Genomic DNA, 15,259 nt, shown 5'->3' on the forward strand with positions numbered 1-15,259 from the left:
CTGTAGTGGGCTAAGTCCGAATGGATCTTAGGCTGAGGATAAGGCGAAGACATGGTCGGGTCGGCAACAGTCTGGCAGCGAAGTCGGGATCCAGGAGAGTAGTCAGGAGGCAGGATGAGGTCTTGACACGATCGGGCAGCAAGGTACAAAATCGGCAGGCAGAAGAATGGTCAGGAAACAGGCAAGAGTCACGGTGTAAATCCAGCATACAACACAGAGGCAGCTCACACAGGAACTAACCCAAATCAACAGGCTCTGAGCACAGGAAGTGTCCGGCATTTAAAGCCTGAGATAATTGCAGATCTTCTACAGCTAGATGGCAGGTGGAGCCAAAGTGTCCATAAGGAGAGTTGCTCAGTACACAGAACCTGAAGCAGAAACCAAGTCCTTCCAGTGGCTGAATGGCTAGGTCTGTGCACTTCCGTGCCAGAGACCCAGGTTCAAACCCCGAACAGGGGCTGTTCAGACAGGAACGTGACAGTCACCGAGACAGGAAGTGAAGGGACATTTTTGCTGTGGACAACATGCGTGTCAAGTGCCACTGATGGTTTCACCTTTTTGTATATGCTGGTTGCCTGCAACTAATACCGACTTTAGTTCTCTTGCATCACAAGTATAGAGATCAGGAATTCCGGCTTTACCCTAACTTGCCTTCAGAATGATTAAAGCCAAGCACAGCCAAGCAACTAGCCCTTTTAGAAGGAGCATCCTCTATATTACTAACCTGACAGGTTCACATTTCAAGTCTTTTTGACTTCTCGCTCTTTTTGTCTCCTCAGATGCAGATCACTCTGGAGTCCGTTGGGTTTGTGTAAGCCGCTCCAGAGAGGCTGTCCACTAGCCCCATCCATAAGTTTCAAGCTGCCCTGGAGCTTGTCCATTTCTTCTGCTAGTCCCAGTATTTGGAGGCTCACCTGTGTTGGATCCATGAGGCACATCCAGATGGACACACCACCCAAGGAGGAGGCAGGAGGACAGAACGGGCAGCCTGCCCCTGTGGACGCGTCGTTTGCAGGCCAGGCTGGAGTTCTGAATGCTGCTCAGGACTGTAGGGTTCTTGTTGAATACCCAGAAACGGAGCACAAACTCCAGAAAGTCTATCATGTATCTATAACATCTGACATGCCGGGGCCTAAAGCCATTTGCCGTCAAGCTTTGAAGAGAGGTCCTCCGGACCAGCTTCCGGAGCCTGCAAGGAGCCCAAGGAGAACCATGTGGGGGCAGTCCAGAAGTGACTGTCCACCTGGACACGGTCAGTCGGATGGGGACTATCCAAGCAGCTCACTTGTTGACGATGAAGAGGGTGAGGACATATTTGAGGATGGCTTGCTTTCAGAAGAGATGCCAATGTGCAGTTCCGCTCAGCATTTCTCCCATAGTGGACTGCGAGTCATTGAACACAAAGCAGAGCTTTTTCCTTCCAAGGATTCTCCTAATAGGAAAGTGGCCTCTCCACTCTTCCATAAGGTCGATTGTAGAAGGACTGAATCCCTCTCTTCTCCGCCCTGCACCACTTTGCACAGAAGCAGTCTGAAAGAGAGACAGCTGGGGAACTCTGACGGACTGTCAACTGCCTTTGAATCCAACGGGAGTAGTCCCTCGACTGACCCAAGGACTGCAGAGGCATCTACCAGCAACCAGCACATACTTGACCTTGATTTGCACAACATTGCACATACAGAGAAAATGGTGGATAAGTTAGAGGAGGACAGCCCTGGTGGCAGTCGTAGCTGTGCCAATGGTAACTTAGTTGCTGGAGAAGCATCTAAGGAGTCTTCTACAGTGAGTGTAGAAGATGGAAAGATGCCCTCTGACGGTGAAGACCTGAGCTGCTTAGAGAGGACTCCTCCTGGGGCCTTCCGCCTGGGCAGCCATGGAGGCAGCAGCATTGCAGTGAAGAGAAAACTACTTCCGTCCACCGAGACTGGCGACTCCTGTTCTGATGATGAAGGACCTGGGAAGAGATGGAAGGGAGCTGAGACCTGCCAGGCCCTTCATGGATCTTGCCGAAGCACCGACTCCAAGGGAGCTCCTTTCTGGAACCATCTTTTGCCATCATCGCGCAATGCTCAGAAGGTAAGACTTTCTTCCCTTCCTGTCATGACTTTGTTATTGATACTATTTGTCTTTTCTGTTCTGAAAACCTCAGAAGTTACACCGGATCCTTCAACATTGATTAGTTTGGGTGACTCGCCCCACCACACTCAACATATACCTGAACCATGGCTTTAGGTTGGCCCACCTTTTTAATCCAGCTCTGGATTAGCCCATGATGGAAGTTCTTTACCCTTACCTTAGAAAATGTTTGTGGGTGGCATACCCCAAGCAGAAATTAAGAGAACTATGGGGTAACCTTGTTATCCCATAGTTCTCGTCAGGGTTACAGGAGGACATACTAACGTCATCCTGTGACCCAAAGCTCAGTAGCCCGCTATATACTGAGAGCGCCGCAGCCAGGACACATCCTGACAATACTGTAGAGCAGGGGTGCCCATTAGGTAGATTGTGATCTAGCAGTAGCTCTCGAAGCTGATGCCGGTAGATCAGGAAGGGGGGGAATGGCGGCCCCTTTATTTAGCTGTGCACACATGATTACCTATTAGCCCGAGTCTGCTGAGCCGAGCTCCCTGACACCTTTCTGGTGGATACTGGTGGTTGAAGTGCTATCTATTACATCAAAGAGTATTAGTTTACGCAGACTGTTGCCCTGCACTGTTTGCAAAATACAGCAAGGTGAGCAAGGAGAGAGAGCCAGGAAACCGAGAGAAGAGAGACAGCCAGGAGAGAGAAAACGAGGAATGACAGCCAGGGGAGACAGCCAGGAGAGAGAGAGCGGGGGAGGTTTTTTTTTTTCTGTTGGTAGATCTCATGTAGCTCATCATTTGAAAAGTAGATCTCAACACAAAAAATGGTGATCACCCCTGCTGTAGAGATTCACCCAGCTGGCTCTGCCTGTCTAGAGGCAGAGCCAGCTGTGCCCGTCGCCTCCACTGTCCATTCCTTCAGTCAGCGCTGGAGGATCAGGGAGAGAGGGGGGGAATCCCTGTGGAGAGTGGTGACTTGACAGTCACCGCTCTCTGCAGGGAGATGATCAAGCGAAGGTATGTGTTCGCTCACTTCCCGATCAATAGAGCCGACCTGTGACAGTTTCATTGTCACACGTTGGAGCTAACTATGAGGATGAGTGTAAATCACTAACCTCAAAGTTCTCCTTTTGACTCTCCTATGTGATGTTGGGGTCTGCCAGCTTGGAATACTCCATGGATATTCCATGGGATGAGCCACGCTGTTTTTTGTAGAGATGATCTCTGCCTTTTATGCAAATAGAGGGAGGTGTGAAAAGTCTAGGACCTCAGCCAGCATTTAGCCCAGGGGTCCGCCTATGTCAACCAGTGTTCCTCCTGAGGTTCCTAAGGGTTCCTTGATCAGTGAGCAATGGTTGATAGATCTCTTTCCTTTTTCCTCATGCAAACTTATGGTAAACTGTTGGTATTATTTTTAGCAAGGGGTTCCCTAAAACCCGCAAACTTTTCTGAAGGGTTCCTCCAGGGTGAAGTAGTTTGAAGGAGGCTGGAAGAGGTCATACAAGTCGTAGGTCCTCTATAGCAGCCAGACACCCTATTGAGAAGGTCTGAAGACTCAAAAATGTGGACGTGGTATACATGCATGCACCATTTTTTTATTTGCCCTTTCAGAATGTTTGCCTTTAAAAAGACACTTTTGGTTCTGCTTTTAAGTCTGGCCTAACATGGGCCGCCTTGGTTGGACAGACGGCAAATGTTTGAATTGGACCAAAGTGGGGGCAGGGTGTCCTCCACATGAAACCTAAAATGTGATCTGATCCGGAGCACTTCAGTGGTGATGACATTTTCGGCTCTCGGGAGCCGTCGTGTTTCATCACATATGTCATTTTATTTCCGTATGTCACTTGAGAAATCCAATTGCCAAACTTTTTTCGAGGTTCCGTGTACGCTGACATAGACCCACCTCCGTCTATGGATATTCAGCCTCAGCCCAGGACGTTCCTAATTCAAGTAGACGTCCAGCCTAAGCTTTGGGGTTCTAAACGGGTTCCTGTCCAGGAGATTTCCCCTTCCTGTCCTTGTCGCACAACAGGAAGGGAGGGGCATTCTCCCTAACAGGGACACTGACAGTAGAGCTGGATGAGGTTCTAAGCTTTTCACGCTTTAAAGGAGAAGTATGAGGCGAGTGCTTTTCACTCACCTCCTAGTTCTAGCCGACCTGTGACAATGAGACTGTCACAGGTCGGCTCAGTAGATCGGGAGGTGAGCGAACACATACCGGCGTTCGCTCACCTCTCGATCCTGTCACGGCTGTCAGTCACGCAGCTGGGCGGATCCCGGCACAATTGTCGGGATCCGCTTCAGCTGCGGCGTCTCAGTATACCGCGAGCAGCAGTGCACAGTATACTGAGCCTAGGGTGACGGGAGGACGCTAGTTTGTGTCCTCCCGTTAACCTAAGGAGAACTATGGGGAAAAGCCCTGACCCCATAGTTCTCCTTTAAGATGTGGAGCTCCAGGTACTGCTTTTGTCCCCCTTCTTCTTCTTCTTCTTTTTTTTTTGGATTGTGGTCGGAATTTGAATGCAGTCTGAGCCTCTGTTGGTAAGCTCATGTTTCCTACTTTGTGTCATCGGGACAGGAAGACAGGGCAAATCTCTCCAACAAGGGGGGGATATAGGCTGATCATATGGATATAGGTGCTATGTACAATATGTTGTCGTGGAATGAACTACGTGTGGCCCTCAGTAGACATAATGAGGTCCCTTGAAGTCTTCTCTCAATTCAGCTGACTGGTTTGATTTGAGTGTGACATGTCCTGGTTAGAATCTCGAGCAGTCTATTGTCATCTGTCATCCTCTCTATTACATCATAACGAGTACACACAGTGATATTATCCCAACAGCGGTTCTGACCCTTTCCCATGCCAAACAGAATTAAAGTAAGCGCTTTAAAGCTGAACTCCAATGGCTAAATGCACCAATGAAATACAGACAAGGGAGCGGTTTTACCGGCCGAAGGATTTGTAATTCTGTTTATCCAGTCCTGAGATGTAAAGAGCTCTGCTACAAGAACAACCCAGGCTGGTAGGTTAGGAGACCGAACTTTCTCTGCTTCCCCTTCATCAATGTGACGTTCGGGGCCATCTTTGCCAGTGCTGACCTCTTTGCCCGGTTCCAGGTTGGGAATCTCCGGCCGGCCCAGAATGATGTAACTCTCGTGCATGTGCATAAGAGTTAATTCATCCCAGAACTGAGGCCTGCCTACAATGTACACTGAGTTGCCCATACACGGCTAAGTGCACATTCTAAAGAGGTTTACGGACAGGAAGGTAAAAGAAACAAACAGAAGTGAGGGCGCAACGCTAAGGAGGGTTATCTAACTGGGCTGAACGTTGCAAGGGGAACAGCAGAATGAAATGGTGTACTTACTAGAGTGGGTCCGAGGATCGGTTGAGGACCGGTCTGTGGGAGGATCGTGAAGTCCAAGGTATGTGTTCTCAATGGAGGCTGGTGTGCTGCCTGAGGCTGCTCATCTCGAGAAGGTGAGAGACGGAGAGGGGTGGATGGGGGGCGGGTAGCGGCACAAAGATTTTGTCCGTATCCCCGCTGCTGTGATGTGAAGTTCCGGCGGTGTACACGAGTAGTATCTAGTAAGTACACTATTTCATTCTGCTGTTCCCCTTGCAACGTTCAGCCCAGTTAGATAACCCTCCTTAGCTTAGCGTTGCACCCTCACTTCTGTTTCTTTTGGTCTTCACAAGCACAGGCACTCCTGTCTTCTAGGGGTGCAGGCCAGGTAGGGACACATACTCCCCAGGTCCTATCCAAGAGCGCTGTCCGTACCGTCCTTGTGTGCTTTTTGTCGGACAGGAAGGTAAGCAGCTCTTATTGCAGAAGAGACATTGGGGCTGATTTATTGCTCTTCCGTCCAGCCTTTAGCTGGGAGAATGCCGTCAGTACGGTGCTGCCACCACTAGATGGCGCTGAGAAGCACGAGAAATTCCTATGCTCATCCGCTCCATCTAGTGGCAGTGGCGCTGTACTGACACCATTCTCCCAGCTATATGCTGGATGGGGAGAGCAATAAATCAGCCCCATAGTTTCTGTCTATTCCAGAATTAAAAATCTTCCCGTTTCCATTTTTTTAAATTTTTTTTATTAAGTTCTTTCTTAATGCAATCTCAGTTTATTTATTTATTTTTTGATTTGTACAAAAATAAAGACATAAAAAAACATAACAAAAGAGCAAGAGGAGAGTGCACCAATGGGGACTCGGCACACCATGGCATCAATATGGATAATGCAAAGTTCTGTTTTAAGTAACACAAGTCGTGTGCCTCCCAGTCTGATGGCCATTGTCATTCAACCCACGTCCTCTGAGCCCAAGTCATCCCGGACGAGCCCCCAGCCTGTGACTGGACAGTGAAGGAGAAACAGCAGATGAGCTCATCTCTTGATCACTCTGCTCTCTCTCCTCTTTTATCAGCATGCTCCTTGTTAGCACATGAGCACTACAGAACATCTAATTGGCTCCTTTTACTGCTTCTCCCTCCCCCCATTCTGAGCTCTGCTGTACAGAGACTACAAGAGGCTGATACCGGGTTACATTTGGGTACTGACGCATGTTATGTTCCATTGATTTGTGTCCTTTACCTCTGCCCGGCCTTCAGCTTTAGGCGACTCATCCAGCTGGCTTTATATGAATGTTTTTCCTGCCTGACCTTCAGGTTATGGAATATTTTGCAGCGTGTATTTACATTCACTCCATAGCGGAGCCTTCCTAATCTTTTCTCATCAATTTTCCATGAAGGTGGAGGGGGTTGGAGGGGGGGGCAGCAATGTCCTTCAGGGGGGTTAGTGACGAGAAGTCTGCTTTGCACAGTTTAGGACTCTCTGCACCATGAAACCTGCACTTCTGGCAGCCCGGGAAGGTGTGAACATTATTGCTTGAAGCTGAAGTTTCATCTGCTAATGGTTTGCTTCCCCCCCCCCATCAACATGCTACTGTTTGGATAGAGTTGGGAAAGGTTGGACCCTCTGCCAAGCTTTTATTGCTGCCAGACCCCCTTTTCCATTTTCATTACTCTGGTGATGTCATTACTGGGTTCCTGTGCTTCTCTGTGCAATGCCGGCAGATGGTTGCTGGTTGGAGGAGCTAGCAGGGAACTCTATAAAGGGTTTAGACCCAGAGCTGTGGTAGGGGAGTATCAGTGAGGGGAAGGGAGGATAGGCTAGCACATGGACCCGCCACTTTGCCCTCAATGTCGCCGGGCAGAGCTTAGAGTTTGGACTCTAGTGACCCTGTCCATGTTTGTATACATGTGGGATGCCTTGCTGTGTATTCCTTTTTGCAATAAAGTTGGACAGTTATGAGCAGCTCAGTGGCTCAGCGGTTAACACGCCTGCCTTTGCAGCACTGGGGGGTCCTCAGTTCAAATCCCTGCCAGGATATGCTCTGCATGGAGTTTGTATGTAGCCCCTATGCTTTCATGGTTTCACCCCCTCCCAACCCCCCCCGTGGGTACGCCGGTTTCCTTTCACACCCCAAAGACAAAAAAAAAAATAAGTCAAGGCAACTGGACTCCTGTATATTTCTTGAAGACGTTTCACTGGACATCCGACCAGCTTTCCCAATTCAGAATGACTCGTGCAAAAATATTCTCTCTTGTACGAGTCATTCTGAATTGAGAAAGCCGGTCGGATGACAAGTGGAAGGTCTTCAAGAGAAATACAGCGAGTCCAGTTGCCTTGATTTTATTTTCTACAGATATACCATGACCTGCATGAATGAGCAACCTTCAGACATGCTAGGTGTCTGTGTCTGTCTCTGTGTGTGTGTGTGTGTGTGTGTGTGTGTGTGTGTGTGTCTCTGTGTGTGTCTGTCTGTCTCTGTGTGTGTCTGTGTCTGTCTCTGTGTGTGTGTGTGTGTGTGTCTGTCTCTGTGTGTCTGTCTCTGTGTGTGTGTGTCTGTGTGTGTCTGTGTGTGTCTGTGTGTGTCTGTCTCGTGTGTCTGTCTCGTGTGCCTGTCTCGTGTGTGTGTGTGTGTGTGTGTGTCAGATGGGGATTTTAGACTGTAAGCTCTTGAGGACAGGGACTGATGTCAGCACTGTAATACGCTTGCACCATGTTGGCATTTCTGGTCCCTGGCGTTTGAGGTATCTCCATTGGAGACTATAATTTGGCTCTTTCCCGGAGCCCTGATCAGGTTTTATACTCGGATTGCGTCCAGTCAGCTGACGGTTCTCGCACACAATGGCCGCCTGGGCCATTAGTAGGTGACGGCACGCTTTAACCCATCGGCCGGGTTTGGCAGGGGCGGCAAGGAGCCCGGCAGATGGGGGACAGGTACTCTGAATCCTGGTATGACTGACACAAGTAGGTCACAGTGAGCGTCCCCGGTGAGCCGGGTTATAGGGTGGGGGGAGGTGGCCGGGTATTGTTCATACATGCTGTGCTCAGCAGGGATCAGTGTCATTCATTCCTGCCATTCCCGGGTCACTGCTGGCCTGATATTCTCTACAGTTCTCTCTGTGTACAGAATCCAGCCTGCGTTCTGCCCGAGGCCCTTACACAGTGCAGTGCGTCACCCAATGTAAGGAAGATTGCCTCCTTCCTGCACAGGGATTGTATGCGGTGACAAATAAAAGGGAATCTTGGCAAGTCCAGGGGGCCAGAAGAAGCATTCGGCCAATCGGGTGTCGGAATACCTGTTATACACATGCTGGTTCCAGGAAGAACACGGATGACAACCCCGGAGCTCCTACAAGGAGCTATCGCTAATGGAAGCTCTTATTTTCCCACCCCGACCACTTCCTTTATAAACAGGAAGTGAAATGACAACATCTGTTGTAGAATTGTTTCTGTAACTAGGAAATCTTTGATGTGCGCATACACAGGCCAAAGCCAGAACAGCCAGTGATCGGGTCCTGTATGTGGTCCGTGGGTTCGTGTCGTCCTGTCTGCGCTCATTTCCTCTTTTGTGAAAAACTTATTTTTTGTTTTTCTAATTTATTTTTGAGTAATATTTCCATGTTTAATTTTCTTCAATCTAAGCTTTCCTGTCCTCATCTACTCTCATTTCCCGTCCTCGCCTTCTACTCTCCTCCCTCCTCGTCTTCTCTACTCTCCTTTCCCCTCCTCGTCTTCTCTACTCTCCTTTCCCCTCCTCGTCTTCTCTACTCTCCTTTCCCCTCCTCGTCTTCTCTACTCTCCTCCTTTCCCCTCCTCGTCTTCTCTACTCTCCTCCTTTCCCCTCCTCGTCTTCTCTACTCTCCTCCTTTCCCCTCCTCGTCTTCTCTACTCTCCTCCTTTCCCCTCCTCGTCTTCTCTACTCTCCTCCTTTCCCCTCCTCGTCTTCTCTACTCTCCTCCTTTCCCCTCCTCGTCTTCTCTACTCTCCTCCTTTCCCCTCCTCGTCTTCTCTACTCTCCTTTTGTCCTCTTCTCTTTTGCATGCAATGTAGTATCATCCATAGGTACAAACAGACCCTTCCTTTCCTTCTGTCTTTTTACTCTTTCTGTTTTCTGTCTCTATTTACCCCTCTCCACCCTTTGCCCGCTCTCTTTCTCTCCCCCTCTCCCATCTTTGATTCATTTCTCTCCCTCTTTGCTCTTCTATTTTTTTCTCTCTATCCAAGAGATGTAATATCGCTCAGCTCCTGTCACACCGCGTTCCTGGCCGCCTGGCTCGCTGCGTTACCTGAAGGGGTTAACTCTCCCCAGTTTCTGGATCTTTATTATTATTATTTGCTGCTCCCTCCGGGGCGATTCGCGGCTGGAACGTTGAACTCGCTAATGAATAAAATATTCAGCGGGTCCAGCCAATATCTGAACCTGACTGCGGGCGTAATAACAAAGGGGGTGCAGCGTATTTTCATGCCAGGCTCCTCGCGACCCAGGTGGACCCGCAGACCATCTATGGCAGGTACGGTCCAGGCCCGCCTGAAGGAGGGAACGCACAAATTCTTCCCCTCCGCACCAACATCTGTTTGTAGTTAGAAGAATCGGCTTACCGTGAATTCTGGCTGAACTTTCTACCCAGCTGGCGTGTCACCGGGGCTAAATTTATAGAGTAGCGCTTACCCCCCACCCCCCGAATTGGGCCAGAGAGCTTCAGGTCCCAGCAGAACCTGCCAACCAACAGATACCTTCATTTTCATTATTCCTATATACTGATATTCGTGTGCGGTTTTGGTTTACGACGTTGCCTTTTAACAATAAAAACCTGTCATGAGGGGAATGTGTGGGATCCCATTTCTGGAGAGGCCATAAGCCTGGCTGTCATGCTGATCCTCAGCTGATTGGATGACCCGAAAGGAGCATGTCAGGTGACCTGACATTAATGGCTGCTGCCCCGTTGATTCAGACAGTATTGAAGGAAGGGGAACAACAGGAAGAGGGATCACTGTTACGGCCCCCGGCGGGTCGCTGCCCCGGCAAGGCTGAGGGGTCGCTGCCCCGGCAAGGCTGAGGGGTCGCTGCCCCGGCCGCAGAGGGTTCACTGTATCTTTCTGGAAGACGGGAGGGGCCACCAGGGTGCTGCATATAGCTTCCTGTAAACATCACTGCACCCTGCCTCAGTACTCCTCAAGAGCCCTTGGCACTTAGGAGGAGTTATGCAAATATCATATTTATGATTGATCCCTGTTGGATTTTGATCAAACATTCAGTTTGTGGGCAGACTGTACGAAATATGAAATCAGACTCAAGAGTCAATACACGTGCTGGCCAATAGATGACATCCCAGCCCCAGGGCCCAGACTTGGACAGTCCTGTGTGCGATGTGAAGGCTGTGCTGGCCCTTTTGTTGGTCTGTCCCCCATTGTCCTCCCTCCCTGGAAAGTTCCCCCTCCCTGTGTGACCTAGGTGTGTGATGGGCAGGTAGGTGAGCACAATACAGAACACCCTCCACTGGGCTCAGCAGAGCGACAGGTCATAATGGACAGCAGGACTGGCATTGTGGGTTCACGGTCACCCCTGCAATGTGGCCCTGTCAGCCGGGAACCTCGAGCACCTGTGGAGCCTGCTGTGGGCAGAGACGGAAGCCAGGAAGGGGAGCCATGGATCTTACACTGGTAGGTGCTCACCGGGGGGGTTCGTCTCTGTTTAATGCTTTGTGAAATGCCAAAATCTGGGGGCGGATGTGATGTGGAGGGGTACACGAGCAGCCAATCGGATTCCAGATCCGAAATATGAATATCAGATTTAAGGTTTGAGGGAGATTCACCTATTTATAGAGAGCACGGGGCAGGTCCTGGTCTTGTTCTGAATGTCATTTCTCTAAAGCCGAGCTCTCAGAAATGGTCAATATTGACCCCCAATGGTCCGTTGCATGGATGGGGGGGTTAAAAGGAGGGTTAAGGAAATACCTGGGGGGTCAGTAGGTGGTCCATGGGAGGTGGTTGGGGTCAATTAATAATTTTCAGGTCTCTGCAGAGGCTCCACTGGCGTCCTATTAATGATATGAACGGCTTCAGTAAAAGTGAAATCTTTATATTTTCCATCGTTTCCAATAATATGACCTAATAATAATATTTTATGTTTTATTTGGTTTTTGTACAACTATTATTTAAAAATCAATACTTTATTAAATTGTGGCCCTATAATAAATGTTTAGGGGTAGATGAACAATCTGAAACGTCATGAAGATGGGAGTTGAAGAGTTTAGGGGGAAATATTCTGTCCGCATACAAAGTTCGGGAAATTGTAACATTGTTCCCCTTCCTTTTTTTGGTTCCTTTTTTATGTTGTCATTTTTTAATTCGCCTTTTTTTGTTATTCACTCTTTTGTTTCCTCTTTGGCCTTCACCTTAAGTCTCATGTTTTTCATCGTTGATGATAATATTAATAATGGTGCTAATAATAATAATGTTATGATGATTATTATTTCACCGCACTGTTATTAAAGTTGTATTTACTATTTTCATATAATAAATGTTTTGGGGTCGATACCCCAAACCATTTTTTTTTTTTTGTCAGGATACAAAATTTTAACATTGTTACCACATTTTAATTTATTTTTAAGCATTTTCATTTATTTTTATTTCACATTTTTAAGCTTAACTTTACTTCTCCGCTGACCTGACCACCAGGTGTCCTGCAGAGCTGGTGCTGAGGCTTCTAGAGCTTCAGCCAGTCCATTGATGTATACAGTGAGTGGCCAGATTATTAGGACCACCCCATCAGTACTTCGTTGGGCCGCCTTTTGCCTTCAATACTGCGGTGATTCTTCTTGGCATTGACTCCACGAGATGGTGAAAGGTGATGCGAGGAATCTGACGCCATGCCTGATGAATAGTGCTGTCCAGTTCTGTGAGATTTGATGGTTGTGGATCAGCTGCCTGATTGGCTCTTTCAACTTCGTCCCACAAATGCTGCAATTGGATTGAGATCTGGGGATTGTGGGGGCCACCTAAGCAAGGTAAAGTCTCCCTCATGTTCTTGAAACCACTCCTGCACAATGCGAGATGTATATAATAATCCGGCCACTCAGTGCATGTTGAAGAGTTCAATTTAGGCTGCAGCCCCATCTAACCCCACGGGTCTCCCGGAAGTACTCTGTTCTTTTCCCGTTCACCTTTATGCTGCAGCTTTACCCTAAGGCCGGGCACACACCTTACAACCATCGCAAGACTTTTGTCTTGCCATGGTTGTAAGGTACTTAAAAAAACGTACAATCTGCCCATCTTGGACAGGCAGATCGTACTTGCGATGATCGCAATGCCGAATGGGCAGTGTGCGCTTGCGCACACCGGTGCGTCCGGCTTTTATCGTACGAACATGCTACACACCCGCCGAACATCGTACGATGCTCGGCTGCTTTTCGAACATGTTACAGTAGTAGAGGTCGCACGGCTTCCACCGTCCTTACGATAATCGTACGATCGCGGGATTTCCCGCGATTATCGTAAGGTGTGTGGGCACCCTAACCCTGATAAATGTTTGGGGTTTTTTTTCACTTTTGTTTCGTGACAAACTTCATCGTTTTTAAATCTTCTTTTTTATTTCATATATTACCTATTTTTTTTTTATGGTTATGATATTGATTCAATAATAATAGATTAGTATCCTAATATATATTAAATATCCTTACCATAAAAAAATAGGTAATATATGAAACAATTAAAAAATTTTATTTTATCATTTATTTATATTTAAGGTGAAGGCAAAACATTAGTGAGGGAAAAAAAAAAAAAAAATGTGAATGACATCACCCAAATCACCCATTTGCTTAAGATAATTGGTGGCAGGGTCAACTGAGAAATAAAGTTAAGCTTAAAGGAGAACTATAGGGTCAAGGCTTTTCCCCATATTTCTCCTTAGGGTAACGGGAGGACACAAACTAGCGTCCTCCCGTCACCCTAAGCTCAGTATACCGCAAGCTGTAGCTCGCGGTATACTGAGACGCCGCAGCCGGAGCAGATCCCGACATCGATGTCTGGATCCGCCCAGCTGCGTGAGTGACAGCTGGCTCTGCCTATCTAGAGGCAGATCCAGCTGTACCATCCCCCGTCCGTTCCGCCAATCAGCGCTGGCGGATCGGAGTGGGGAGGGGGAATCCAGCCCCTCCCCTGTCACGGCAGAGAGGTGAGCGAACGCCGGTATGTGTTCGCTCACCTCCCGATCTACTGAGCCGACCTGTGACAGTCTCATTGTCACAGGTCGGCTAGAACTATGAGGTGAGTGAAAAGCCCCTCCCCCTCATAGTTCTCCTTTACAAACGTGAAATGAAAACGTAAATGCTTAAAAATAAATAAATGGGGTAACAATGTTACAATTTGACAAACTTTTTGTATCCTGACAAAATATATTCTCATTTTTTTTCATATTATTTAAATCCCCCCCCAAAAAATATATTATATAACAATGCTGTGAAAAATTAATAATCAACATTCGTATCCACATTGGTGGTATTATTATTATTATTATGTCGCCAATAACGAGCTCTTCTCCTTTCCTTCCCTCAGAGCCCGTCAGACTGCACCAGCCGAAGGTTGAAGAGAGGACTCCGCCTGAAATCGTGAGTGACGCTCCCGCTGCTCTCCATTATAGGTTTATAGAAGATAAGGACGTGGGTTGGATTTTCATGGCTATTGGCCCACAAAACAAACTCCTCGCCCCCCCCAACCTCGGGCTCCGCCCCATTTCTATGTAATAATGACCCTTATCCGCTGCCCACCACAGCTGGTATAACAGACGGAGAACTACTACACAGCCCCGGGAAATGTGCAGCAACATAACGGTTGCAATGAGGAATGGTGATTGGTCAACACACATAAACATAACATAAACCCTTTAAACATGCAAAAGACCAGACCAGTAGTGGGATATGGGAACCAGAAAGCCCCGTATTACAGGATTAAGCTACACGGCAATCATTACAAGTCACCTTAATGCACTACACACACCCATGCCAACTCATAAGGCCGTGCGACAGCAGTCTATAGTGTACGGACTAACTAGCACTTTAGGCATGCTAAAATAACACCGTATTATTGGCTAAAGGCTGCTTTGGCATGCCTCGTGCACTTTTAGATGCCTTTTTGTAAGTGCTCCTGCAGCTTGATGTAGCAGGGATTTGTGTTTCCTTCCCCTGTGCACATGCAGATGCCATTCCAGAGTTTTATATTATATCTTTGGGGGCCCCATATGTTAATTTCTTCTTAGCGGAGGGTTTCTTTAATGCTCAGTCAGGAAGACGTTTTTGGATTTTTAATTTTTTTTTTATGAACAGTCTGAGCAATGAATTTCCTTATTTTGAAGGAGAACTCTGCGTAGCTTGAGGAAAGGGCCGGGCCGAGGCAGTACGGGCAACTGGGCAACGTCGTGCGTCAGCCGATCCCTACTCGGTAACTTCGAGGTAAGACCTGGAACGGGGAACTCCATGTCAAAGGGTCCAAAAAGAGGCTGAATGGATGTGTAGAAGATCATGTGACACAGCCCGTCCTATCGCGTAACGAGGCATTCGCTGTGTTCTGGAACGGGCCGGCGCTGTTCTTAGTAGAAGTGATTTCAGTTGATCGGTTTTCTTTTGTACGTTCTCAGGAGTCCATTCTGAGAGGCCGGTTTCCCCCGTCTGGTCAGATTGAAGGGTTTACGGCGGAGATCGGTGCCAGCGGCTCATACTGCCCCCAGCACGTCACCTTGCCGGTTGAGGTTACCTATTTCCACATATCCGAGCACAGCGCCCCCTCGCCTTTCCTGGTAAGTCAAAGTATTACAATAAGCTCTGCTGATAT

At 48.1% G+C, this 15,259-nt stretch overlaps 1 protein-coding gene across 1 annotated transcript in view; it reads left to right on the forward strand.

Moving 5' to 3' along the window:
* Window positions 1-15,259, forward strand: part of FAM214B (family with sequence similarity 214 member B) — a 42,663-nt gene that overhangs the window by 13,673 nt on the left and 13,731 nt on the right. The window contains exons 3-6 of the mRNA XM_018573608.1: window positions 780-2,076; window positions 13,988-14,040; window positions 14,784-14,880; window positions 15,066-15,224. Coding sequence (XP_018429110.1) covers window positions 780-2,076; window positions 13,988-14,040; window positions 14,784-14,880; window positions 15,066-15,224 — 1,606 coding nt within the window. The remainder of the gene's footprint in view (window positions 1-779; window positions 2,077-13,987; window positions 14,041-14,783; window positions 14,881-15,065; window positions 15,225-15,259) is intronic.

Source organism: Nanorana parkeri, unplaced genomic scaffold (assembly GCF_000935625.1).
Source record: "Nanorana parkeri isolate BGI_ZX_2015 unplaced genomic scaffold, ASM93562v1 scaffold2453, whole genome shotgun sequence".
In the NCBI taxonomy this organism is placed as follows: Eukaryota; Metazoa; Chordata; class Amphibia; order Anura; family Dicroglossidae; genus Nanorana; species Nanorana parkeri.